Consider the following 24,369-nt stretch of genomic DNA (forward strand, 5'->3'; position numbering starts at 1 on the left):
ATTAACTCAGTTTGAATTGCTTAGTTTAGTTAAAATTTCCAAAAGTCACCAGATAGTGTGAGGATGCAAAAACTATTGTAAATATTTTGTTTGGATTGTGTTTTTTTTTTTTGTTTAATATTTTTATTAACAATATGTCACATTGGACATGAAGAAATGTAACTTTTTCTTCTTTTTTTTTTACAACATTTGACATTCGTATCTAAAATATTACTCATATTTGAAACAATATTTTGATCCAAAAAAGGGTAATGTTCAAATAATGAGCAAAAATACCTTCCCCCACCAACCATCCCAACCAACCCATCCCAGCTTGTCCCTTTAAGTCCAGGGCCCTATCTTGCATCCGGCGCAATTGACTTAATCACTGGCGCATGCGTCGTTGCTAGATTGCAACTGGCGTAGAGCGTTCTTTTTCCTCCTGCGCCACGCGTCGGTAAATTAGGGAAGGATCTTGCGCTCCAAGGAGCGGTTCGGCGAAAGGAGGAGGCGTGTTCTGGCACAAACTTTCCCTGCTGCTATTTTGCAGTTTCAGAAACCACTTGCGCCACAAACCAGGAAATACCTGGTTTAAAGTCAGTGGCGCGTTGTTCAGATGCTATTTTAAGGGCGCATGCATAATTTTGCTTGTGCACCTCGTGCATACACTTTGCTTCTCTCATCTACCTAGGCACACATTCTTGGTAAATTATTTGGGAAAGAACAGCTGATACAGCGGTAATAAGTTGTACTTTTAAATCAATTCATCTGCAAACACCGTACAGAAAACACATATTTTCTGGACACAGACATTGTGTACATGCCCATAACTTTTAGAATTGATGAGTATTTGATCGTGAGAAAACATTGTTTTACCATGAGTGAGTGTTCAAAAGTATGAATGAATGCGGGTGCGCGTGTGTGCGTCCATCTGTTTAAACACACGCAAACTAAACACGTCACGCATAATACAGTCCATGAGAAATGTATGTTAACGGGGGGACGCATGCATATTAGGAACACAAGTCGATAACGATAATGCATACAATACTGATAAGAAACTATGTTTATAATGTATTGAGTATATCATTAAATAGAACCACAGTTACCGCATATCATATCATATACGTTTTCTTTGCCGAAATTTATTTGAGGACTCAGTATTTCTGAAGTTGTGGAAGAAAACCTTATTCCATGTGTTAATTAGGCCATATTATTTGGCCATAAACTGAGCCATTTGAAGTTTGAAATTCATGTGCATCTGTCTCATCAGAGACTGCAGACGCGCTGTCAAAATATCAACTCGTCAGATTCAAATGCACCCATGGCTCTTAAAGGGGATGGGAGCTGGCACTCTCATTGGTTTATTGCACGTTATGCCCAAACCACACCTACGGGTAATCAGGCTACTTCAGACCAACCCTTTTTAGATTTGCGCCGGGCGCAAGAGTCATTTTTGCGCTGGTAAAATAGCAACATCGCCATAGAACCGCCCACAAAGCTACTTGCGCTTAGCGCTTCTCACTTGCATTTCAGACCGTTAAAATAGGGACCATAGTGTTGTTGTACGTTCACAACCTGGAAGATTCACACATGCCGAACACAGAAAGCAAGAAACTGCAGGTGCTCAGTCAACTATGTTCTCATGTCTAAAAGAATACTTTGTATTTCACTGTATTTCACTGCTCTGTAAATTTATACCGAAATGAGATTTTGGGGAATTCGGTTCAATTTGAGACGTTATTAATAGTGGACCTTTCTCTTCCCACTGACACGGCGGACTGGCGCAGGGATTGCGGAGTGGGGCTGAAATCATTGGATATTAATCATAAAAATACATATATCTAACGCATTTTCATTAAATTTAAGCTTAATTAGTATGTATTTCAAACCCATACACGTAATTCATCTTGAAAAGGTAAGCTAATTACTATGTTATTCAAACAAATATACTTAATGTATTCTGAAAACATAATCTGATTAATGTGCATTTAAATTCAATAAATTATATTAATAATAAACATAAACTTGGTGAATATGCATTTCAAATGAATAGGCTTTATTAAACGGATGCATATACATCATGTAAAGTTTATTAGGTAAGTTTATGTTCAAAATATTTTAAAAAAATCAAATGGAACTTTGTCATTCAATTATTTTACATATTCCTTAAAAGTTAGGGTAAAATATTCTGAGTGTACTTTACGTAATAGGCCTAGACGAGCCTCATAGCTTAAAAACCAAATCACTTTTCATTACCTGCAGAATGTACAATCCTTCACTTTAATTGCATCATCAAATTATTTTCATCAACAGCTTGCGCTGCTTTTTTTCATAAAATGTGTCAACTCTCAAACATTTGAATCCAAGGGCACTTATATTTATCCCAACTATCACATAAGGATTCCCTTTGTCAAGTTTTCAGTATAGAGGAAGGGGGGATCCATTAGAATTGTTATATTTTTGACCAGGTCTGGTAGAACCTGGTTTGTGTTTAGAAAGTACAATAAACATCTTTACAGGCTTTAAACCTTCACGAGTTTCATCTTAGAGGAACATTATATTAGTCAGTTTGATGGATTATATTAGTCATTAAAGTTGGATGGATCTATGATAAAATACCTAAATGAAGCTGAACAAATCAAAATGACTATTGGCCAATCAATAATAAATAGCTAGAGGTCTTTATTGATTGTCCGAACGTTATAATCAATTCGAAAATCCGAGGATAAGATAATAACAATAATTATATAAATACTGTTACAGAAATATAGGTTTAATATATTGCCGTTTAAGGTTATAATTATTCATCAGCATAATTTGCAATTACAATTGCAAATGAAACAGAAAACGAATGAATTGGGGAGAAACGAAACCCGGGAAATAAACATGATGTCACACGCAGCAACACAGGCGCACCCTTCACTCAGAGCCGTTGGCCACTGCAGACGTAGTTGGCCACCGCAGCACCGCGAAGGGTTCGTTCAGGAACAGGTTGGTTTACAAAGTAAATATTGTCTTTTAGGGTGTAACTCTAACAACTAACCCTAACTATGACGACTTGAAATAACAATGAGGATGTATTTATAGGCTAAATGGGAACGCTTATTTTACCTAGGCTATTTCAATATGATCCAGCTAACATCAAACATAGTGCTCGAGTCCTAGAGTGTATAGATTATTCAATATTATATATATATCAATTATCATAATTTATTTATGTGGAACCTGAAGGCCTATTTGTGTACAAAAATATAAATTTGTAGTTTTCCGTTTAGTAGCAGAAGTAACAGAAAATATAACATTAGTAGTATCATTTGAAAACGAAAGCGTCTACCGATCCATTTCCAGAGATCATGGGGAGGAAATGAAACTTAGTTTGTCCTGCACGTATTCACTGTGTCCAGCAGGTGGCATCGATTGCAGAGTTCTGACTTGAAGTTGTTAAACAAACATAATTTTATGCCTTCCTCTTTTTCTTTAGCGACCCTTTAAAGTTGGTATGGATGGACCAACGAAAAACACAGGGGGTGGAGATTCCATGAAGAGAAATGGTGGAAGAGGTAATTTAGAGGATGTCTGAAACGTGTCAGTGTAATAGCCTACTACACTGTCTCTATTGGCTAACAATTTTGCTTCCCCCCCCCCCCCTGAATCATACAGGTGACAACGACTCTTTCAGGGGAGAGACGCGGGCCAGTAGTGAGTGTAGAAATAGCAGAGTAAAAGGAGGAGGAGAGCACAGTGGGGGGGAAGACGGCACGGCTGCTACAGGGAGAGCTGGACCATGGGAGGACAGAGGAGGGATGGGAGGAAGAAGAGGAGGTTGGAGGGATCAGAGACGCCCTGATGTGAGTCAAGTAGGCAGAGGACAAGGGAGAGGGACAAGTTGGGGAGGAGGTAGATCATGGAGGGGAGGAGACGCCAGAGGCGGCAGGGGGGGTAGGCGTGGTGGGGTGGCCCCTGGAGCCGCAGATTTCGCACGACATGCAGCAAGAGAGAGAAGCAGGAGTTTGACGGGCACAGCGCCAGCTGATCAGAGAGGAGATCAGAGCGCCAGAGGGGGCCGATGTGGTAGTCGGGGTAGGGGGGGGGGTCGCAGGATGACCTACACGATGCTGGCGGAGCTCTCGGAGAAACCGCCCTCCGAGGTGGCCATCACCCTCTCCTCCTCTCCTGCCTTTCAAGCGCTCCTGGAGGAGCGAGATATCCGGCATGACCTCGTGCAGCTGGTTTGCTCTGCCCTGAGCAGGGCCTTCCAGTCGCGCGTGGATAGGAGCACGGTCCAGCACCTTGCTGGTGTGGTGAAGGACAGCGGGTTCCTGCGCACCATCCTCCCGCAATACGTAGGCGGAATGAGTGCAGAGTCCGACCCCACCCGGAGGGAACAGTACCCGCAGCACTTTGACAACATGATAGCTGTCCTGTCTAAGGTACGAGGGCTGCATGGGCAGCTGTACACACTAAATGACATCCCAATTGTTGTGCAAGGTTTTAACCATCAAAGTGATGGTAAATAGTTGCTGTTAAGTGCAATCAAAGTAAGCCAACAGATTTTGTTGATGGAGAGGAAGTATTGATTATATATATTTGGAGTGTGTCCAGTCAGTGACTTGTGTGCCTAACTTACTCTTTTTAGGATTATGATTATGATTATGGTGAATTTGATTATTATGATTATTATTATAATGTATATAATTTGGTGATGCAGGTGCTCAGCATCTTCCCAGCCAGCTCAGTCCAGGCTGTGTCTGTACTGGTGGTTCTCTTGCGGGCCTCTCTCATTGGCCTGAGGGACTCTGGGGTTGACATCGCACGTCCAACTGAAGATAAGCTGGAAGGCATCCAGGCTTTAAGCCAGCAACTCCAAGAGAGATCCAGGGAGGGAAGCCTGCGTTCAGACCGGGACCTCCTTCCACTCTTATCCGACCAACTCGACAACCAAGGTCATCAATTAATAAGAACAGATGTTTATTGTTTAAGACTAGTTTAAAATGCTGGCAAAGATTTAGACTTGAGACTCATTAATTCGTAACATGCATACAAATTTACTTTAAGTGTAACTGTAAAAACTGTAAAGGTGCAAACTTCTGCTTATCCAGGTGAGGAAGATCTGGAGAACTTTCGTACAATACCCATCTATCCAACCAGAGAGGAGTTCCATGAAAATAAGACACCCTACCTGAGGCCCAACGCCACTACTCGCCAACACGCCAACACAGAAACCTACCTCGACACACACTTCCGACTGCTGAGAGAGGACTTTGTGCGGCCGCTACGTGAGGGGATCCAGAGATTGATCTTCAGCGATTTGGACATGGGGAATACCCAGCAGCTTAAGAAGGAGCGCTTCAACGACATCAGTGTGTACTTTGACGCCAAACTGGAGTCGCCTCTGTGCACTCGTTCAGGCTTAGCCTATGTTATCGAATTTGATGTTGAGCCTCTGAAGGTGAGTGTGTGGACCGACGTCCAACAGCCTATATTAATATATATTATATTAAGCACAACAACAATTGAACACTATTTTGATTATACCTTTATGATGTAATGAAGGAATCATCTTTTTCAACAGTTTGTTCGCTGGGAAAGCTCAAAGCGGTTACTCTATGGTTCTTTGTTGTGCATGTCGTGTGACAATTTTGAGAGCATCCTGTTTGCTACAATATCTGAACGAGAGCTGAACGACTTGAAGAAAGGCAAAATTCAGGTCATCTTTTCTGATGAGAGCAAACAAAAGCTGGCAACCATGCAGGTAGGACTTTGTGTATTTTACTGTGTTACTGTGTGTTAGTGTGTTGAGTACTAAGGTGGCATTGTATAATGAATATCTCGCAACAATAACCTACCTTTTCCTACAGACCAATCAGCCGTTTCTGATGGTGGAGACGTCTGCCTACTTTGAGGCCTACCGCCATGTTCTGGAGGGCCTGCAGGAAGTACAGGGAGATGAGCTTCCCTTTCAGAGGTTAAATATATTTTTTCTCTGCTAACAAAAAAACACATGCACAGACATTGCAGGATACAATGTGAGATGATGATTATATTTATAGAAAGATAATAATTAATGTAATACAATACAATCTCACCTCATTAAACCTTACTTTTTAGTCTTCAGTAAGTCAACATCACATTGGGTGCTCTTTTATTCCCTGAATCACTTGTATGTCCTTATTTTACAACCAAATCGCCAATGTGACAATCCCCAATATGTCGACTTCAGGTATATAGTGGAGTGCAGCCCAGATGTGCAACCCCCGATGTATCTGAGGGAAAACGACATGTACAACCTGGAACAGGTGGCAGACCCTAAGAAGAACCAGAAGATCAAGCCCTTTCACTGCCTCAGGCCTGCTGACTGGCCTGCCAAAGAGACCCTCGACCTGGACGAGTCTCAGATGGAAGCCTTTCAATTGGCTCTCACTCAGGAACTAGCCATCATACAAGGACCCCCTGGCACTGGTAGACACTTCTACTTTAACCATAGATCAAAAATATACATTAATTGGCAATTCAAGTATTATGCATACATATATGTATATATATATATATATATATATATATATACATATATATATACATATATTTTATTTTTATAGCTGATTTCGGATAGGTTCACATATTTTCTGATGTGGCAATGTCGTGCTGGGAGGAGAGATACAAAAAGTGGCGGAACACAGTATAGGATTAGATCTCATATTCCAATCCTGGTTGGATCCGCATCAATGCTTTTTAGTAGGATTTGTATCTGGATCACTTTGTATCTGGATCAAGGTTATGCAATCCAATGTTGCTTTGAAAAACTGGCATAAAATGAAGGTGGATTACCTGATCATTGATAGCAAAAATGGGATTTCCAAATCCGAATCATTCTCATCCAGTTATTGGGATGATTCTCTCTGATTGGCCGACAAACATTTGATGATTCAATTAAAACCAGAAGCTTTTGTTTTGGTGAGACCCTGTACTCGTGGAATGTCTTATCTAGTGTCGGAGCAGAGGGAATATATTTGGTTCTGAGTTAATCTGGTGGTCTGGGACGGGTGCATGCTGGAGACGGGGAATCATGCAATTGCTAACGGCCCCCATGCCCTTTCAGGCTCGCTAAAACAACAGACTCAGGATAAAAGATACTCAAAGTAGGGCGGTTTCTACCCTACCTGAGATGATGGTTTCTCAGGAATGTAAAGCTTAGCAAGCATGTCCTGCTGTTGTTTGGCTGTAACTACATTTCTGATCCTTCTATAGGAAAGACCCACGTCGGCCTTAAAATCGCTAAGGCGCTGTTGACCAACCAGGAACTCTGGAGTGCCGGTCAGGAGGCTGCGCCAATGCTTGTCGTGTGTTACACAAACCACGCTTTGGACCAGTTCCTGGAGGGTAAGCAGGCACCACTGCCACCACAGACAATGTGACCCATAGACCCTTCCTATTGGTCTCAATTCGTCCCTCGACCAGGCCCAACGAGCCTCTCTCACCTCGCTCTACCAACATGGAAGAGAAGCAGGAGAAACCGCTGAAGAGCTTAATTCTATAGGCAAATGGCTGTCAACTAACTGCTATGAGCAAACACAATTTTATGTCTGTATAGATATGAACTCGATTCCTTACATTTTCAGATTTAGTTGCCAAGTAAGAATAGAAATAAGTTACATGGTTCTTTCAATACATCCATTGATTGTTCCAGCTCTATGCACATGATTCTTCTAGAATGAGCTTCTTCTTGTCACTCAGCCTATCAGGATGCTCTACATAACACTCTTCAACATGTTTAATGAAGTTTAAGCAATATTGAAAATTAACAAATTCTGGTAAACTTTCACACCTCAGCTTTAATGTTCGATTCACTAATTGTATTGGAATGGGTAAAATATTTTGTGAATTCTGTGAATGTACAACCCTATTCTGCTCACATTCCACTCTACAAATTGCTTCAAACTGCTTTAAGTTTTGCTCTCATGCTTCGTCTTCCTTTCGATATTTGAAGGTATCCATACATTTCTAAGAAAAGGCATTGTGAGAGTTGGGGGCCGGAGCAACAGCGAGGACCTGAAGCCCTTCATCCTGAAAAATCTAATGGAAGCCTTCCGTAAGGGGAATTTGGATAGAAACATGCCCAACCACCTACGATATGCTTTTACAGAGGTGAGATCCCTTGACAAACCGTCTGTCTGTCTGTCTGTCTGTCTGTCTGTCTGTCTGTCTGTCTGTCTGTCTGTCTGTCTGTCTGTCTGTCTGTCTGTCTGTCTGTCTGTCTGTCTGTCTGTCTGTCTGTCTGTCTGTCTGTCTGTCTGTCTGTCTGTCTGTCTGTCTGTCTGTCTGTCTGTCTGTCTGTCTGTCTGTCTGTCTGTCTGTCTGTCTGTCTGTCTGTCTGTCTGTCTGTCTGTCTGTCTGTCTGTCTGTCTGTCTGTCTGTCTGTCTGTCTGTCTGTCTGTCTGTCTGTCTGTCTGTCTGTCTGTCTGTCTGTCTGTCTGTCTGTCTGTCTGTCTGTCTGTCTGTCTGTCTGTCTGTCTGTCTGTCTGTCTGTCTGTCTGTCTGTCTGTCTGTCTGTCTGTCTGTCTGTCTGTCTGTCTGTCTGTCTGTCTGTCTGTCTGTCTGTCTGTCTGTCTGTCTGTCTGTCTGTCTGTCTGTCTGTCTGTCTGTCTGTCTGTCTGTCTGTCTGTCTGTCTGTCTGTCTGTCTGTCTGTCTGTCTGTCTGTCTGTCTGTCTGTCTGTCTGTCTGTCTGTCTGTCTGTCTGTCTGTCTGTCTGTCTGTCTGTCTGTCTGTCTGTCTGTCTGTCTGTCTGTCTGTCTGTCTGTCTGTCTGTCTGTCTGTCTGTCTGTCTGTCTGTCTGTCTGTCTGTCTGTCTGTCTGTCTGTCTGTCTGTCTGTCTGTCTGTCTGTCTGTCTGTCTGTCTGTCTGTCTGTCTGTCTGTCTGTCTGTCTGTCTGTCTGTCTGTCTGTCTGTCTGTCTGTCTGTCTGTCTGTCTGTCTGTCTGTCTGTCTGTCTGTCTGTCTGTCTGTCTGTCTGTCTGTCTGTCTGTCTGTCTGTCTGTCTGTCTGTCTGTCTGTCTGTCTGTCTGTCTGTCTGTCTGTCTGTCTGTCTGTCTGTCTGTCTGTCTGTCTGTCTGTCTGTCTGTCTGTCTGTCTGTCTGTCTGTCTGTCTGTCTGTCTGTCTGTCTGTCTGTCTGTCTGTCTGTCTGTCTGTCTGTCTGTCTGTCTGTCTGTCTGTCTGTCTGTCTGTCTGTCTGTCTGTCTGTCTGTCTGTCTGTCTGTCTGTCTGTCTGTCTGTCTGTCTGTCTGTCTGTCTGTCTGTCTGTCTGTCTGTCTGTCTGTCTGTCTGTCTGTCTGTCTGTCTGTCTGTCTGTCTGTCTGTCTGTCTGTCTGTCTGTCTGTCTGTCTGTCTGTCTGTCTGTCTGTCTGTCTGTCTGTCTGTCTGTCTGTCTGTCTGTCTGTCTGTCTGTCTGTCTGTCTGTCTGTCTGTCTGTCTGTCTGTCTGTCTGTCTGTCTGTCTGTCTGTCTGTCTGTCTGTCTGTCTGTCTGTCTGTCTGTCTGTCTGTCTGTCTGTCTGTCTGTCTGTCTGTCTGTCTGTCTGTCTGTCTGTCTGTCTGTCTGTCTGTCTGTCTGTCTGTCTGTCTGTCTGTCTGTCTGTCTGTCTGTCTGTCTGTCTGTCTGTCTGTCTGTCTGTCTGTCTGTCTGTCTGTCTGTCTGTCTGTCTGTCTGTCTGTCTGTCTGTCTGTCTGTCTGTCTGTCTGTCTGTCTGTCTGTCTGTCTGTCTGTCTGTCTGTCTGTCTGTCTGTCTGTCTGTCTGTCTGTCTGTCTGTCTGTCTGTCTGTCTGTCTGTCTGTCTGTCTGTCTGTCTGTCTGTCTGTCTGTCTGTCTGTCTGTCTGTCTGTCTGTCTGTCTGTCTGTCTGTCTGTCTGTCTGTCTGTCTGTCTGTCTGTCTGTCTGTCTGTCTGTCTGTCTGTCTGTCTGTCTGTCTGTCTGTCTGTCTGTCTGTCTGTCTGTCTGTCTGTCTGTCTGTCTGTCTGTCTGTCTGTCTGTCTGTCTGTCTGTCTGTCTGTCTGTCTGTCTGTCTGTCTGTCTGTCTGTCTGTCTGTCTGTCTGTCTGTCTGTCTGTCTGTCTGTCTGTCTGTCTGTCTGTCTGTCTGTCTGTCTGTCTGTCTGTCTGTCTGTCTGTCTGTCTGTCTGTCTGTCTGTCTGTCTGTCTGTCTGTCTGTCTGTCTGTCTGTCTGTCTGTCTGTCTGTCTGTCTGTCTGTCTGTCTGTCTGTCTGTCTGTCTGTCTGTCTGTCTGTCTGTCTGTCTGTCTGTCTGTCTGTCTGTCTGTCTGTCTGTCTGTCTGTCTGTCTGTCTGTCTGTCTGTCTGTCTGTCTGTCTGTCTGTCTGTCTGTCTGTCTGTCTGTCTGTCTGTCTGTCTGTCTGTCTGTCTGTCTGTCTGTCTGTCTGTCTGTCTGTCTGTCTGTCTGTCTGTCTGTCTGTCTGTCTGTCTGTCTGTCTGTCTGTCTGTCTGTCTGTCTGTCTGTCTGTCTGTCTGTCTGTCTGTCTGTCTGTCTGTCTGTCTGTCTGTCTGTCTGTCTGTCTGTCTGTCTGTCTGTCTGTCTGTCTGTCTGTCTGTCTGTCTGTCTGTCTGTCTGTCTGTCTGTCTGTCTGTCTGTCTGTCTGTCTGTCTGTCTGTCTGTCTGTCTGTCTGTCTGTCTGTCTGTCTGTCTGTCTGTCTGTCTGTCTGTCTGTCTGTCTGTCTGTCTGTCTGTCTGTCTGTCTGTCTGTCTGTCTGTCTGTCTGTCTGTCTGTCTGTCTGTCTGTCTGTCTGTCTGTCTGTCTGTCTGTCTGTCTGTCTGTCTGTCTGTCTGTCTGTCTGTCTGTCTGTCTGTCTGTCTGTCTGTCTGTCTGTCTGTCTGTCTGTCTGTCTGTCTGTCTGTCTGTCTGTCTGTCTGTCTGTCTGTCTGTCTGTCTGTCTGTCTGTCTGTCTGTCTGTCTGTCTGTCTGTCTTGCTTTAAAGCTCTTCTTAGGTTAGATACTTTTGTTATCCACCTTTGCAACTTCTTTGTTATGTTTTATGCTGCGATACAATGCTGAATCGATTCTACCTTTTTTAATAGATTATAAGCGACCTGAAAAGTCGGGAGCATGAGGTCAATGTTCACTCGGTACAACTACAGTGCAGTCAGAAGGGGGTCCTCCGGGAATACATTCTACAGAATTACATTTCAGATAGACACTGGCCCAGTCTGGAACCGCTTGCAAGGTCCATCCGTAAGTAATTCTTATTTGTGTCTATTATATGAACATACACAAACACCATGCTATGGAGCGACTTAATTATGTTTTTTTTTTCATATTATTCAAATGTTATTTTTAATGTACATCATTAATCTTTTATGCAATTCTAAATTTTCCCAACAAGCTGACTGGCATTCAAGAGAAAAAAGGCAGAGTCAGATGGTTGAGTGGTTGGGATTAGGTCCAGCATTCTTTCAGCAGGAAGCGGAAGAGGAAGCACGTGAAGGTGAGGTTCCTGCTTAACAACAAAATAGTCAACTACTTTAATGGTTGCCCTTCTGGTTCCGTCACTGTTGAAGAAAACAGCCATCCATATTTAAGGGCTGTACAAATTTAAAGTTTGGGTTGGCAATTTATTTCATTGCAAAGCATTTTTGTCATTCATAGATCCTCTTTACATCCCGAAAGCATTTTCATTCTCTTGAAATCATTGCACATGACCGGGCAAGTGGGCAATCATTAATGTCGAGGCCTGCTTGCAAACTAATCATGTGTTTTGGGGGAGTGGATTTGGAGGGAGGCCTGAGGGATTTTTTAGGTTGGATACTTTCAAAGACTTTCTTCGATTATACCCTGACAATTGAAAGGAAACGAAGAATTAGACCATACAATAAAGCTTCAGAAGATTTATTTCATATTTAAATTATATTTAATTTTTTTTTTAGTTTTTTATACATTTTGTAATATCCCTGGCTACACTGACTATCACAGTCTGTATCACAGTAGATTGACATAAGTCAGCGCACAATTCTCCTGTAAACTGTATACATACATTGATGCATTAATTACACCTACATCAATAAATAAAGTGGCATGGGAAGAAATTATAAGGGGCCACATTTCTTAACAAGATTTGCGTAAGAAATGTTTTAAATTCCTGGTTTCAATGCCTCAGACATTGAATCGGACCCAGAAGCGGAAGCGGATGAGATGATCCAGATCGCTGAGGAAGCAGACCAGATTCACGATGAGCGATTTATCGAAGATGGCTTTGAGCGTCCAAATTTGAGGATGATCAGGCAGCAGGAAGTGCACCAGGCAGAGGAACAGATTCTGGCAATGAACTTTAAGAATGTCCGCCGACAGAGGGGCCAGAGTGACCAGGAATGGCAGGTAAAGTTGACAGCCTTGTTTCTGTTAAACAGTGACGTCATGCATCTTTAATACATCCTTTATAAGTTCTTAGCTGCTTTTTGAAATTGTAGTTCCTTGCTCAACGGCAATGGGATTATTTAGGAAGAGCGAATTGACCATGGCCATATCATAAATTTCACTCACTAAACCTTTAATTTATTCATCTGAAATAATACAGGCAAATTATCTAAGCAATCGTAGTTCTTTCATGCTTTGGAATTGTAACCTATAATAAAACCTTGTTATATTACATTATTCTGAATTGTTCAGATGCAGAGAAACCAGCGGAAAAGTATCAAGAGAAAATTCCGGAAGGAACTCGATAAGGAATCAGATATGACTGAAAAAGAGGAAATGGCCATATTTGATATTTGGCAACTGAGTTTGGCAGAACGATGGAGACTTTATCGGTATGGGTCAACTTTATTCACTTTCACTTCCTCATGACTTCCTTTTTTTTTTATTGTTTATCCTCACTTTACTTATTACTTTATTTAAAAAAAATAAATGTATGTTATGCAGAAAGAAGCTTTAAATATGTGCAACAGTAGATTATCTTTGGCAATTTTTTGTTCTTTTTTTTTAAACAAAAAAAGAACACAATGTTGTAAGACTAAGGTTTGATTTTTCAGGGTTTAAATTTACATTTTACATTTAGGGCATTTATCAGATGCTTTTATTCAAACTGACTTACATTAAGTACATTTTCCGAAGAAAGATAGCAATATATCACTGTTGGTACAGTAAGGATGGTCGTAGTAACAAGTGCCAAGCACTAACGATTGTAAGGTAAACCGATTCCCCATATACAACAAGGATAGCTAGGATAAGGTGCCACACAATGGTAAGTACTATTTTTAAGCGCAAGTACGAAAAGCATACAATAAGTGCGTACATTAAGTGACTGGAGGTACTACAGACAATAAGTGCGCAAGAGGGGTGTCGGCGGGGTGGGGGTAAGGGGGGAGGAGGTCCCGTTTACCCCCTTTAAAAAATAATAAGGCATGAATGTGCAGATAGTCTTTTCTGAAAGGAAATTAAAATTTTAATTTAAAGTGCTCTCTAGCACCATCCTGACCCCCAACGTCCAGAAAGCCATGCTTCTTGTGGTGTCTTATTGTTGTTAAAACTGCCCCGACCAACCAGTAGGGGTCGCTAATGCAGCGACCAGGACACAAACCATTCTACCAGGACACAAACCATTCTATGCCTGCCTAACCTAACCTATGAACACAGATACTGTAGGACCATTATAGGACTGTAGGACCATTATAGGACCAATAAAAACACAGTTTCAGTCCAACAACACGACTGTGATATACTGTGTCAACATCAAGCCAATAAAATCAAAAATTGAGCTTGTTCATCGTCTGCAATAAGTATATAAAAAAAAGTAGCCTTTATTTCTAGATCTTTGCGGCCCATTGGCCAATCCTGCACTGCCTGGTACCGGTCCGTGGCCAGGTGGTTGAGAACCCCTGCTTCATGGGATACAACTTTCTTTCAAGTTTTGTAACAAAAATAGTATCCCTAAAAGGACGGCATGACGTCCACAGGGTCCAAGTTCTGAAGTTCCTGATGAGGATCGTAAAGGAAAATGGTGTGTTTTTCTGTCCCCACGTCATCTTCTGCAGGCTATGGGTGTCACGCTACAGGTCTTTTCTGCAAGATCAACTTCAGAAGTCCATGGAGGAATACCAGAACACGGTGGAAAGGTTGGAGGAGGTGCGGCTCAACGAGAAAATCAGTCTCCTCCGCAACGCCAAGGTATAACCACAGCTATTATAGAGTGAGAGAGTTATGCCATCCAGGATGAAGGAACATGAAAGGAAAGAGACTGCAGTATCATGCTTGAGAACCGCGGGTAGTGTGCTAGACTGTGTGTAACGCACAGAGATGGGATTTTAATCTTCATCTACTTAAGCTTTAAGTGGGCTAGTCACAAGGTATTGGGACTTCACTATTATATGCAATATCGAGCATACTGCCTACAATCATTTGCACCCCTGGTGGTCAATGCACATATTCAGCCAAGTTGCTTATCTTTTTATTAATAATAATAATAATAATAATAATACATTTAATTTAGAGGCACCTTTCAAGACACCCAAGGTCACCTTACAGAGCATATAGTCATCATTCAAAACTATGTAAAACAGACTAGGAATAAAAGGAAAACAGAGGTTAAACATGAAGAATAATAATAATTAATAACACTCAAAGACGCCTAAAGTGAAGTGGGGACCTCACTAACCACCACCAATATGTAGCACCCACTTGGGTGATGCACGGCAGCCAATCGGTGCCAGAACGCTCACTACACACCAGCTTGAGGTGGAGAGTTAGGGATGAGGTGGAGAGTGAGGGAAAAGAACATATTTAAACACTATCGACCATATTTAAACACTGTCGATCACATTTAAACAATATCGACCACATGTAAACACTATCGACCACATTTAAACACTATCGACCATATTTAAACACTATGGACCACATGTAAACCCTATCGACCACATGTAAACACTATCGCCCACATTTAAACACTATCACCCACATTTAAACACTATGGACCACACGTAAACCCTATCGACCACATTTAAACACTATCGCCCATTTAAACACTATCGCCCACATTTAAACACTATGGACCACATTTAAACACTATGGACCACATGTAAACCCTATCGACCACATGTAAACCCTATCGACCATATATAAACACTATCGACCACATTTAAACATGTAAACCCTATCGACCACAATTAAACACTATCGACCACAATTAAACACTATCGACCACATTTAAACATGTAAACCCTATCGACCACATTTAAACATTAGAACACCTTTTGGTAAAACTAAGACTTACGATTCAAGAGGTTTCATTTGCCAAACATCAAAATGTTGTGTAATGCCCAACCAGGTCATCGGCATGACGACCACAGGGGCGGCCAAGTTCCGTAAGATCTTGCAGGAAGTGCGTCCGCGGCTGGTGATAGTGGAGGAGGCTGCTGAGGTGTTGGAGGCCCACACCATCACCTCTCTGAACCCAGAGTGTCAGCACCTCATCCTCATTGGAGACCACCAGCAGGTACTACTCCAACAACAACAGAGAACACATGTTGGGTCTTAAAGCTGCACCATGTGCCTTCAGCACTTTAGTTAAAGGCTGTGTTGCAGGTTAACTGGAAGTTTTTATTAATGGGTACATAAAGCACTCAAAATATGTCTATCATTTATAAATTGTCTCCAAAATAGTGTTAAAGTCCAGTTTTTGGCAGAAACAGGTGTTTTCTAACGCCATTCGGCGATTTTTATCAGTGGACATTTTGCGATGATAACAATATCGAGTTTGAGATGTCAATCATGGGATATTGCCCAATATCCCGAGATAACGAACCAATCAAATTGCGCCATTTTAGGAGGTTCACGTGTAGCATATACTATCTATATATAATATCTATGTATTTATCTATGTATCTGTATAATCTGCTGAACACTCTCTTACAAGTCTACTCTCAAGGGTCTCAATGCGGCTTTGGTCCGTGACTCCCCAACGTGACGTCGTGCAATGCATTCTGGGGGAAATGAGAATCAATAGCAAACCGCTAAAATAGAACCTACTTTTTCGTATTACATTCCGTTTTGTGATACCTAACAACATTAAATACAATGGATAACAGTTTCTATCTTTATTACCAACAAGCAAATTGCACAAATTGGTTGGAAAATGAACCCTGCAACACAGCCTTTAAAGGGTCTCTGGTGATTAGCCAATACAAGCCAGTAAATACAGTCCACTGAGAGGGCTGGTAGGGTGATCAATCGATCCTTCTATCTTTATATCAACTTCAATTCAGTTTCTTTATTGGCTTGAAAGACACATGTTCAAGAAAATGTTAAATGTTGCCAAAGAATATACCAAAATTAACGATAATGAAGATCTAGATACCATAATAATATAAATCCTACTTTCATACATCTGGGTGGACAATACCACTTGTGATGTCACCACACTGTCGACTTTGAAACAGCTTGTACTGGCGAATCATCACCCTCACACCTGCTTGTGAAATAGAGGCCCTTTAAAAGGAAAAGGGAATAACGAATAAACCCATTCCCTGGGATTATTCCCTTTGTCACTAAAATGTGGACACATTAGGATAATTAAATCTGATGATTCAAGACTCAAAGGTTTTTTATTTGTCTCATACAGGATGTGCAGTGTAATGTTTGTACTCTTCACTCAGTACTCTAATGCAAGCTCCGTACCTGAGGGGGTTAGATTAGGGGTGCAGAGTCAAACTACAACAAGTGAAATATATCACAGTCAATAATTCCCGCTTGATTAGAAGTGTCCATCAAATATGCTATAAGTAAAGCAACTTGACACATTATTACTTGAACAAAAGTTGTAGTATTTTGCACGGTTAATTGGAAGAATATTCCAATTATGTCTCTGTTAAAACACATGAATGCCATACTTCTATTTTCACCCGAGTAGGCTGCTGTTCAATGACCAAGGCCCTAAAGGGGACATGCTTTGAACTATAACACATGCATATATACATATACATTTTTGATATTTTCTTTCCTGGTAGCTGCGGCCTAGTGCTACAGTGTACGATCTGGCCAAGAACTTCAGTCTGGAGGTTTCCATGTTCGAGAGGCTGGTGAAAACTGGTTTCCCTTTCGTCAGGCTCAACTATCAGGTTAGTACGATGGCAGCCTCTTTCCTTGATTTTAGAAAGGCTGGAAATATTCACTCTTCTCAGTCAGAGAGTATGAAATATTGACCTAAATATATATTTTGATGTGATGTGTGTTAATATATATGGGTCTTTCTACATATAAAACATATTTAAAATAAATAAAACATGTTAAAATGATGAAAGCAAAATAAATATTATATTATATTTTCTGAATTTGGGTTCCACACGGGCTGTTTTAATGTTCTCTTAATGTGTGTGTGTGTGTGTGTGTGTGTGTGTGTGTGTGTGTGTGTGTGTGTGTGTGTGTGTGTGTGTGTGTGTGTGTGTGTGTGTGTGTGTGTGTGTGTGTGTGTGTGTGTGTGTGTGTGTGTGTGTGTGGTCGTCGGGTCAAGCATCGCATGAGGCCCGACATCGCCCGCCTCCTGACTCCTCACATCTACCCCGAGCTGGAGAACCACCCTTCAGTCATGGACTATGACAATGTCAAGGTGCTTGTTGAATCCACTGCCTCTGCCTCAGGGTGGCAGAAATCGACTCTTTTCTCCCTCAGGAGTACACACCTACTGGCCTGAGGCCTTTACATCTATTTAGAGGGATTCAGAACATATGAGCTTATGAGGGGAGATGGCGTTTCCAGTGTGTGTTTGTGTGTGTTAGAGCATTTGATCTATTGATCTGATGTTATTTGACTATCAACTAGTTTTCTTTGTTCCTTCTACATTTAAAATAGTCTTCTAACGTCTCTCTTTCCTCCTATTAAATGTATTTTAATACTTGTATACGTCCAAATAGATGATCCCTTCATAGCCATAATGAATTATCTCTATTGTCTGCTTTATCACAGGGCATCCAAACCAATCTGTTCTTCCTGGAGCACAGCCACCTAGAGGAAAACCTCAGGGATGGGAAAAGTCACGAGAACAAACATGAAGCCATGTTTGTAGTTGCTCTGTGTCGCTATCTTCTGATGCAGGACTACAATCCAGAACAGATTACTATCCTCACCACGTACAGCGGACAGCTCTTCTGCCTGCGCAATATGATGCCCTCCTCCGAGTTTGCAGGGGTCAAAGTGCATGTGGTTGACAAGTATCAAGGGGAGGAGAACGACATTGTCTTGCTGTCTCTGGTCCGCAGCAACACCATGGGTAGTGTGGGCTTCTTGAGCATCCCCAACCGTGTCTGCGTGGCATTATCACGCGCCAAGAAAGGCCTCTACTGCATTGGAAACAGTGCAATACTGAGCAAAGTCAAACTGTGGAGCAATATCTTTGGCACCTTGAAAGAGAAGGAACAGATGGGCAAAGCGCTCACTCTGTGCTGTCAGAACCACCCAGAAAAACAGATCCAGGCCGCCTGCTCTGAGGACTTCAAACAAGCCCCCGAAGGGGGATGTTTGACGCCTTGTGAGTTCCGCTTGGACTGCGGCCATGTTTGTGCTCGAGTATGCCACCCTTATGACCCCCAACACAAGAAGTACAAGTGTGAGAAACACTGTGAGAGAAAACTGTGTGATCGTGGACACAAGTGCCCATTGGCTTGTCACCATCCATGTCCCGCGTGTCCGGTGAAGATTGAGAAGACCATACCAGGTTGTGGGCACAAGCAAATGGTCCCTTGCTACATGGACCCTGCTGTCTTCAAATGCAACGAACCCTGTGAGAAAAGTCTCCAGTGTGGACATCAGTGCAAAGCAGTGTGTGGGGGTCCATGTACAATTAATTGCAAGGTAATGGTCCCCTTCATTCTAGAATGTGGACATACCCAGAGTGATAACTGCTTCTACAAGACAAAGGACTATGAGCCTAACTGTAGGACCCCATGTAACCTACAGCTGAAATGCGGCCACAGCTGTACTGGTACTTGCTACAAATGCAACCAGGGGCGCTATCACCTACCATGCTCCTACCAGTGTGAACGTCTGCTCATTTGTTCCCATAAGTGCAGGGAACCTTGCACCGGTGAGTGCCCTCCATGCAAGCTGCCCTGCGAGAACGTCTGCATCCACAGCAAGTGCAAGAAACGTTGTGGACAACCCTGTGCCCCTTGCACAGAGCCTTGTGCCTGGCAATGTCTGCACCAAAGCTGCAGCAAGCTTTGCCACGAACCTTGTGACCGCCCTCCATGCACAAGGCCCTGTCTCAAAATGCTGGACTGTGGCCACCCCTGCATAGGCCTCTGCGGAGACAAATGTCCAAAGAAGTGTCGCGTCTGTGATCACGACGAGGTCACAGAAATATTCTTTGGCTCTGAGGACGATCCCGAGGCTTACTTCATTCAACTGGAGGACTGCGGTCACATTGTTGAGTCCAAAGCTATGGACACATGCATGGAGATGGACCAGAAGTCAGAGGACAACGAGCAGATGGTCATCAAACTGAAAGAGTGCCCCAGATGTCGCACTCCGATCCGCAGGAACCTTCGCTACGGCTCTCACATCAACCGCAATCTGGCTGAGATAGAGAAAGTCAAGGAGAAGATAAATGGACACAAGATAGATATTGAAACTAAAAGAAACACCATCAAAGTGCAATGGGAAACCCACAGACAACTTCTTACATATTTGCCGTACAAGTGTCAAGATCATGTTCAAAGCCAATTGTCAGAGTCAGATCTCACCGCTAATGACTTGCTGGGTCTGGAACATACAATGCTTTTTATGGAAAGAGCCGCCATGCTTCTCAAGATCCAAAGAAAGGAGATGACTGGAAACCACAGCCTCCGTTTCACAGACAAAGTTGATGTGTTCCTCCAATGGCTTTTTCACCCAAATCAGAAATTCACTGAACAACAAGTCTCAGATCTGCAAAAGGAACTGCAGAGACTCACCCTTTTGGCTGAACTCAACGCACGGTGCACAATGGCAGACGCAAGAGAACAAATTACAGAAATCCAGGCTGAGGTAGATGCTATCAGGAAGGTTCTGGATAAGATTGACTCGTTCACTGAACAAGACGCAGACAAAGTGAAGCTGGCCCTAAAGGATATTGAAGAAAAGATCCCCTACACGGTCCTTGGCATTAGTGATAAGGAGAAGGCGATGGTCGTCTCGGCTCTGAAGTTGCCACCTGGTCACTGGTACAAGTGTCCCAACGGCCATGTCTATATCATAACGGAGTGCGGAGGGGCAATGGAGAGCAGACGCTGCCCAGACTGTGATGCCACTATCGGTGGACAGAGTCACACTTTGGCCAGTGGAAACCAGGTCGCCTCAGAGATGGACGGAGCGCAGCACGCAGCTTGGTCCGAGGGCAATAATCTGTTGAATTTTGATCAATTAGACTTGAATGACTAAAACACGATCACCTGTTGGCTGACCAGGATTTTGCATGTGGGGATTGTTAATTGGTTGGTAGGTTGACAGGTTTAGCAGGTCGGCAAGTTAATTTGACTACTTTTACCTACTCTGTAGTAGGTTTACCTACAGCAAAATTGTCATATGCAAGAATGTTGGCTGATATATGGGTATAATGATAAGAATACTATAACTTTAATGCTATGGTAAAAATTGTTTTTTATTCTTTTTAGATACACACATGCCTAAAAACAGATGCACACAATGTATAAATAACATGGCTACACTGGATCAATTAGAAAATATATCTTCACGAGGAGCAGTACATTTGAAAAACTGATGATGCTTTCTTTCTTGTTGTACTTCATTTATTACATAAACACAGTCCAGCCTCCTAGCTTAAAACAAAATCAACTGCTTGCACCGCGATGAATCAAAGGACAACTTTGTTGGGGAAAAGCACAACCTACTAAAATAGCATTGTCAAGGCAAGTGCTGAAAACAATCACATTTTAAATGGATGTCTTGCAAAGTTACCGAGGGGGGCAATAATGGACAAAAATGCTTGCAATGAAATATAAGAATATATTTATGCTGAATGATTATCTCATATATCTTGTTAATATGCTCATTGTCACAATTGCAGTAGACCGGTAGGCCTACTTATACCAGGTCTGGTAGAACCAGGAGTGTGTGTAGATAGCACCAAAAAAAAAAAAATCAAGAAAGGGATATGCTAATCATTTACCTGTGAGGAGAAGAACAGACTAATCGAAATGGAAAGAACAAGGTCATTATTGTAGAGAGAAATGCTGTCAAAATAAAGTTTTCCATCCTGTAAATAAAACAAAAAAAGAAAAACAATCGTCATTTTTTTATTATGTTTCAGAGAAGTCATCTCTCCGAAGTTCAGCACTGCAATCAATTATGGAAGGTTGAAACCCCCTACGGAAAACAAACTGAATCGGTTGTGTCCACTAGGAGGGGGGGGGGGGGAAGGTATATGATTTGTGAACTCTGACGGTGCCCAGGGAACAGCTCAGAAATACTCTCAGATACCCTACATGTGATGAATCAATACAGTGCTCTGTACAGTGCTAATCAACAACTTTAGGAGAACATCACTTATCACATCTTGGAACTTTTAAGATTTTCCTCTTGAAGGAAAATTATATTAGTTGATGAAAAACAAAGTTGGATAGATCTATAAGATACTTAAATAAGGTAAAAAAAAAGAAAAAAAAAAAGACTATCAATAGTAACACTTCGGTGTTGGCCGGTGGTCGTCGGGTAGGCTACGAGGCCCGCCATCGCCTGCCTCCTGACCCCACACACTCAAAAAAATGACTTTTAGGCATTGTAATGTATACTTATTCAAAAGTAGTAATTCTTACAGTGTAATATCAAGTTTCAATAGGAACTAGAAAAAAACATTAAACTATACACAAAATATTCATGTAATGAATGTTCTTGACTTGGAAGAGTATTTTTTACTAGATATTTACGCATACTATTAAATTATTTATTGTCACTGCACCAACACCTGAACATTCTAAGTAACTTTTATTCTGAAGAAACAGCGCATTGGATTTCGCGCATGCGCCATTTGACAACGTATGAACGTAAAGCCAGTGAAGCGCCAGAGAAGAAGCGGGAAGAAGGCTCTGAAGCTCTGAAGCAAGATCTCTGGATCGCAATTTTGCTGGATCGGGTCGAGAGACACGAGACGAGTGAGTAATTGCCTTTCTGTTTTATATTTGTAATCGTAGAAGAGTTTGTGTACATTTTGATAGTTTGATTATAGTCTGCTTGACGCAATATACGTTAGTAATGTTGGTAGTGCCTGTAATATTCGTTTTTCGCCATCGCCATTTTGGTCTACCAGGCGAGACTAGCTTAACGTTTGTTGAGGTGAGTTGCATTACTGAAGAGTAAGCACAAGTTTCACTTAAAATGTCTTTTCTCAAAACGAAAACGAGTTGTTTTTATAGGGAAGTGTTTATGGTTGACTTCAAGTCGAAACTAATACCTTTTTGGCGCCATGTTTGACGATGACTTTCACTTGAACTAGTTAAATTAGCGCTAGCCTGTATTTTCACTGAGGCCCACATTAACCTACTCAAAATGTCGACTTAAACAGTGGCTCTTAATGTTACATTATCTTGGCATGATATTTATTTCACTCTTATACCGTGAAATTCTCTTACATGTGAGTTCTGAGTTATATCAGACCGTTCAAATAGGGCCCTTAATGTGCCCCTGATGGTCAAAATTCAAAATCAACGGAGCCCTCAGGTGAATCTAGTCTTCTAGTCGAACCTTTGGTGTGGAGGTGCGTCTTGTTTGTTGTTTTCAACCAATGAGCAGTATCTCCAGCAGAGTGAGTTTTGCCCTCCAGGCATGAAATCATTCCAATATATTGTGGTATCCCAACCTTCTGCTTAGAAATGTTTTGTTTAAAGCTCAGTCAACTAAATAGGAATTATCTTATGGCAATGAAGTCGATATGAATGATTGAAGAAATTCGGTTTGTTCCTCAATAGCATTGTCTTCTTTTCTTGTAAGTTCTTCGCAGGAGGACAACCGCAGTGATGCTACTGAACACGTCCTCAAGATCATGGTCGTCCATGATGCTTCAGAAGAGGATCCAGTCGATGTCTCCATCATTCTTGAAGGCAGGGAGGTGTTGCATGGATGTGGAAACACCACTAAAGCTTGTACATTATTGATGGGACTGTATGGGGACACATTAGTGCCATAATTCACTAATGTGATAAAAGATACATTCGGGCGTATTATATTATTCCACATGCGTAGATATTAACTGCGAGCGCGCAAATGATCTCTGCGTGCTGAAAACAGCCTCTTGCGCGCGCAAATTACCTCAGCGCGCGCAAAATACCTCAGCGCGCGCAAAACCTCTCGCGAAAGATGTTTTTACGCTCTCGCTCGAATTTAATTTTGGCACTATGGGGGAGGGAACCAAGGCAGGGCGGGCTTTCCTATGATTGGCCGTTTCTGAAGCGCGATATTTGATTGACAGCCCTCCTCAGCCCTCCTCTCATTCAATTCTGAATTGTACAGTAAATGGCTGAAACGATAGTTACGTATTGTAACTCCAGATTCTATGAGTATAGGCGCAGCCTTTTAAGTGTCGGCCTCATTGTCCTTTAAATAGCTGAAGAAAAGCTGTTTATTGGGAGCAGAACGTCCGCCGGCGCCCGGACTATATCTGCGAAATGCGGACGTCGTTGAGGCACGCCGCACGCGGACGTAATTGAGGCCCACGCTGTTGGTGGTCGGGGATTACAAATTTTTCAGTGCTACGGCTCACGCCTAGGGATAACCCAATAGCGATAGCCTTAAAAGGCTGCGCCTATACTCATAGAATCTAGAGTTACAATAAGTAACTATCGTTTCAGCCATTTACTGTACAATTCAGAGTTGAATGAGAGGAGGGCTGTCAATCAAATTTCGCGCTTCAGAAACGGCCAATCATAGGAAAGCCCGCCCTGCCTTGGTTCCCTCCCCCATAGTGCCAAAATTAAATTCGAGCGAGAGCGTAAAAACATCTTTTGCGAGAGGTTTTGCGCGCGCTGAGGTAATTTGCTCGCGCGAGAGGCTGTTTTGCGCGCGCTGAGGTAATTTGCGCGCGCAGAGATCATTTGCGCGCTCGCAGTTAATATCTACGCGTGTGGAATAATATAATACGCCCGACTGCATCTTTTATCACATTAGTGAATTATGGCACTAATGTGTCGCCATAGGACTGATCTATGCCCTCAACCTTATACCCATAACCTTTTTTTAATTTCTTTCTTGTTCATTCGTCTACTATGCATTGTATTTGATTATGTTTGTACAATCTTACAAAACACTATGCTTTACTGTTCCCGTAGAGACGCATTGTTTTGAGAAACTGCAATAGGAAAAAAGATTTGACTATTCATCTTCATCCAGTCCTTGTTATCAATAAAATTGCTTCA

General features: G+C 42.5%; 1 protein-coding gene across 3 annotated transcripts; it reads left to right on the forward strand.

The window, feature by feature from the left end:
* The first annotated feature begins 2,853 nt into the window (after positions 1-2,853).
* LOC132470562 (NFX1-type zinc finger-containing protein 1-like) lies at positions 2,854-21,172 on the forward strand. Of its 3 annotated transcripts, none has more exons than XM_060069278.1 (19): positions 2,854-2,973; positions 3,464-3,542; positions 3,643-4,412; positions 4,691-4,925; positions 5,082-5,431; positions 5,555-5,734; positions 5,841-5,947; positions 6,203-6,441; positions 7,228-7,359; positions 7,967-8,124; positions 11,059-11,212; positions 11,364-11,465; positions 12,135-12,352; positions 12,644-12,783; positions 14,008-14,140; positions 15,300-15,467; positions 16,978-17,088; positions 17,481-17,576; positions 17,933-21,172. In XM_060069278.1, the coding sequence occupies exons 1-19, from the start codon at positions 2,869-2,871 to the stop codon at positions 20,381-20,383; spliced, it is 5,928 nt and encodes a 1,975-aa protein (XP_059925261.1). In that variant the 5' UTR covers positions 2,854-2,868; the 3' UTR covers positions 20,384-21,172. The 3 variants fall into 3 exon arrangements, with proteins under 3 accessions (XP_059925261.1, XP_059925262.1, XP_059925263.1); XM_060069279.1 differs by having other exon boundaries at positions 2,934-2,965; positions 3,462-3,542; XM_060069280.1 differs by having other exon boundaries at positions 2,948-2,986.
* The last annotated feature ends 3,197 nt before the right edge of the window (positions 21,173-24,369 follow it).

Source organism: Gadus macrocephalus, chromosome 13 (genome assembly GCF_031168955.1).
Source record: "Gadus macrocephalus chromosome 13, ASM3116895v1".
NCBI lineage: Eukaryota > Metazoa > Chordata > Actinopteri > Gadiformes > Gadidae > Gadus > Gadus macrocephalus.